This window comes from Chaetura pelagica, unplaced genomic scaffold (assembly GCF_000747805.2).
Source record: "Chaetura pelagica isolate M959 unplaced genomic scaffold, ChaPel_1.0 scaffold103, whole genome shotgun sequence".
Lineage (NCBI taxonomy): Eukaryota > Metazoa > Chordata > Aves > Apodiformes > Apodidae > Chaetura > Chaetura pelagica.
In genome coordinates, this window is record NW_009953004.1 from 2,579,369 (window position 1) to 2,582,174 (window position 2,806).

The window sequence follows — 2,806 nt, forward strand, 5'->3', positions numbered from 1 at the left end:
TTGACACAGGGATGCTGATGTACCAGACAGGGGGGCAAAGGTACAGGCAAGAACTGGGGCTGCAGCAGCAGGTCCCACATCAAGCTTCACTCCTCCTGAAGCAGCAAGGGAGGGCTGGCCACCCCTTGGTGGTGGGACACAGACCTGCCACTGTCCCTCAGCACCACTGGGCAACCTGCTCAGCCCCACGTCATTTCATAACACCCCTGGCTGGCCTCACCTGGCCTGATTAGCTCATCATTAATTCAAGGTTTGCTGCTGCAAATAGAGACCTGTTGAAAGCACAGAGTGGATTTGCCTTATGGCTGGTGGGAGAGAAGCACTCCCTACTGCTGTCCTTCTAGGCAGCAGCTGGAGTGTGGGATCCTGCTCTGCAGGAGAGGCTGGGGATGCTCCCATGGGTGCTGCCCCTGGGAGCAGGGCACAGACCCCAAGGCCAGCCCTGGCAAACTGCTCCAGGAAGGCCCCACTCACCCTCCTCACCTCCAGCATCCCTCAAGCCCTCGTGTGCTCACCAGACCCTTTGTTTTGAGCACACACTTGGTTCTGGCTGAGCACCAAGGCTGGGATGTTCCTGCTCACTGCTGCACCTCCATCCCAGAGCTGCCAGCAGCACCATCCCAGCACCCTCAATCAGCTCTACCACCTTTATCACCTGGGTACCAACCCCTCCCAAATGCAGCCCACCTGTGCCCGTGGGCCTCTGGGAGCCACCACAGCATGCCAGCCCCACCAGCCCTGCTGCCCAGGGCTTTAGCTGGCAGCACATGTTGCCTTGGACTTGTGGTCTCTTTAATTGCACCCAGGAGAGCTGATTAGTTTGCAGATTAGCTGGTGCTATTTCTGCCAGGGTTGGGGGGGACACGTGAACTGTGACCTTCCCTCTGGAGGGCAGAAGAGGAGGATGCAGTCACACCTGGATGCCTGCTGCCCAGTCAGGGGGGATGGCAGAGCAGCCACCCTCACTGTCATGCCCAGAAGACCTAATCCCAAGCTCTCTGCTTGTGGTTCTTCATTAGGCTCTTAATGAGGCCTCTGAGACTGATGCCATTCACAAGGATCCAAGGCAAGGATGGAGAGCAGATTCATTACGTGTAGCTTCAACTCAGTTTAATCCCAACTGGGTGGATTCAGCCTGGGAGGCCTTTCCCAAGTAGGGGAGCAGATATTTCCCCCTTCAAGCAGTGGTGAGATGGAGAGACCACATCCTTTCCTGCACTCAAGCTGTGTTGTCAACCGAGGGCTGGGGAAGGAAGCTGGGGGATGCAGCACTGGGTTAAAAATAATAGGGAAATGAGAGAGGGTTTCTTCCTTTTTCCTGTTTAGTTAATGGCCAAAGGCTCCTCTCATCTGACACATCCCACCCAACCCTCCAGGCCCTTGTGCTGTGTGAGGCACAGCTCAGTCAGCCCCTTCCAGCAGGGCAGGACGTGCCGGACAAACCCCTGCAGATGTGGGGCTGGCAGAGAGTGTGGGGGCATCCCTGGCTGGTGCTGCCGTGGGGACAGAGCCCTGCAGCTTTGGTGCCCTCCCCTGTGGGTTCTCCCCTCCAAAAGGAGCCCCAAGTAGAGCTGGAGCCCCCCAGCAAGCAGGCTCTGGTGAACCCACATCACCTCCCAAACGCAGCAGTCCCGGGTGCTGGCAGAGCTCCCTGGGTGCTGGTACCCATTGTCCTGGCACTGTCCTGGCTCAGCCCCTGGCACCAGGCACCACAGCCTTATGTAAACAGCAGCAGCCAGTGCCACTGATGGCTCAAAGCCCCTCAAGAGCTCCAGGTCTTCCTCCTCTGATCTGGATTAAGCGTTGCAGACGGTGTTAATCCGAAGGCAGGCGCCTCCGTGGGGAATTATTGCTGCCTGTTAAGTAACAGGAAGGAGCAGCACCAGTGAGAGGGGGGCTCTGGCAGGATGGGGGTTTCCAGAGCCCCTCATTGCTGTGTGGTCCCACGGCGGGCACGGGGGAGAGATGTTGTGTGGCCTGGAGCTGCCAGCCCAAAATCAAACTGGCTGTTGAACTTCTTGGTGAGCTTGGCCACAGGATCCTCTTGAGGCCTGGATCCCAGGGAGAAGTCTGGGAAGGGGCTTCTGGCACATTGATGCTGGGGGACTGGGGAGGCAGTGGTGGGGTCTGTCCCTTTGCCTTGGGCTCATGGCTGCAGGACACAACTCCTGATGCCAAGGGCAGCAGACAGCTCAGGGTAGCACTGCATCCTCATCCTCCTCTGGCAGCAACCTGCTGTCTCATCTGCCTCCAGGGCAGCTCCGGTGCTCCCGGGCACTGCAGCAGCAGATGGTGGCAATCATCCCTTGGTGCTAGCCACCCTAGGGCAGCCACTTGCCCCAGGGCCCTGGGCACATGGGTGGCCATCTCGCTGCTTGGCACCAGGAGCAAAACCTCTGGGTCTGCACCCGGGAGCTGCAGGACCCCTGGTGCTGTTTGCTGCCTGGAAAAAACTCCCAAACCCTTCCTGGGAGTCCCTGAACCCCGTGTCCCCTCTGCCCAGTGGCAGGGAACACACAGACGGGCTGACATGAATAGGATGATGGGTGCCCAGCTGGCTCAGCTGCCCCACACCTGCGGCATCTCCCTCTCCATGCAGCCGGCAGCAAACAGCAAACCTCATCCCTGCTGCAGGCACCAAGCCTTGGGAGCGGGCACCAAGCCTCGGGAGCGGGCACAAATCCCTCGGGAGCGGGCACAAATCCCTTGGGAGCGGGCACCAAACCTTGGGAGCGGGCACAAATCCCTAGGGAGCGGGCACCAAACCTTGGGACTGGGCACAAAACCCTTCGGAGATGCAACCAAG

The 2,806-nt window shown here is 59.2% G+C and overlaps 1 protein-coding gene across 1 annotated transcript in view; it reads left to right on the forward strand.

Annotated features, from left to right (window-relative positions):
- INPPL1 (inositol polyphosphate phosphatase-like 1) overlaps positions 1-2,806 on the forward strand; it is an 18,483-nt gene that overhangs the window by 2,121 nt on the left and 13,556 nt on the right. The window contains exon 2 of the mRNA XM_009996622.1: positions 10-40. Within this exon, the coding sequence (XP_009994924.1) occupies positions 10-40 (31 nt within the window). The remainder of the gene's footprint in view (positions 1-9; positions 41-2,806) is intronic.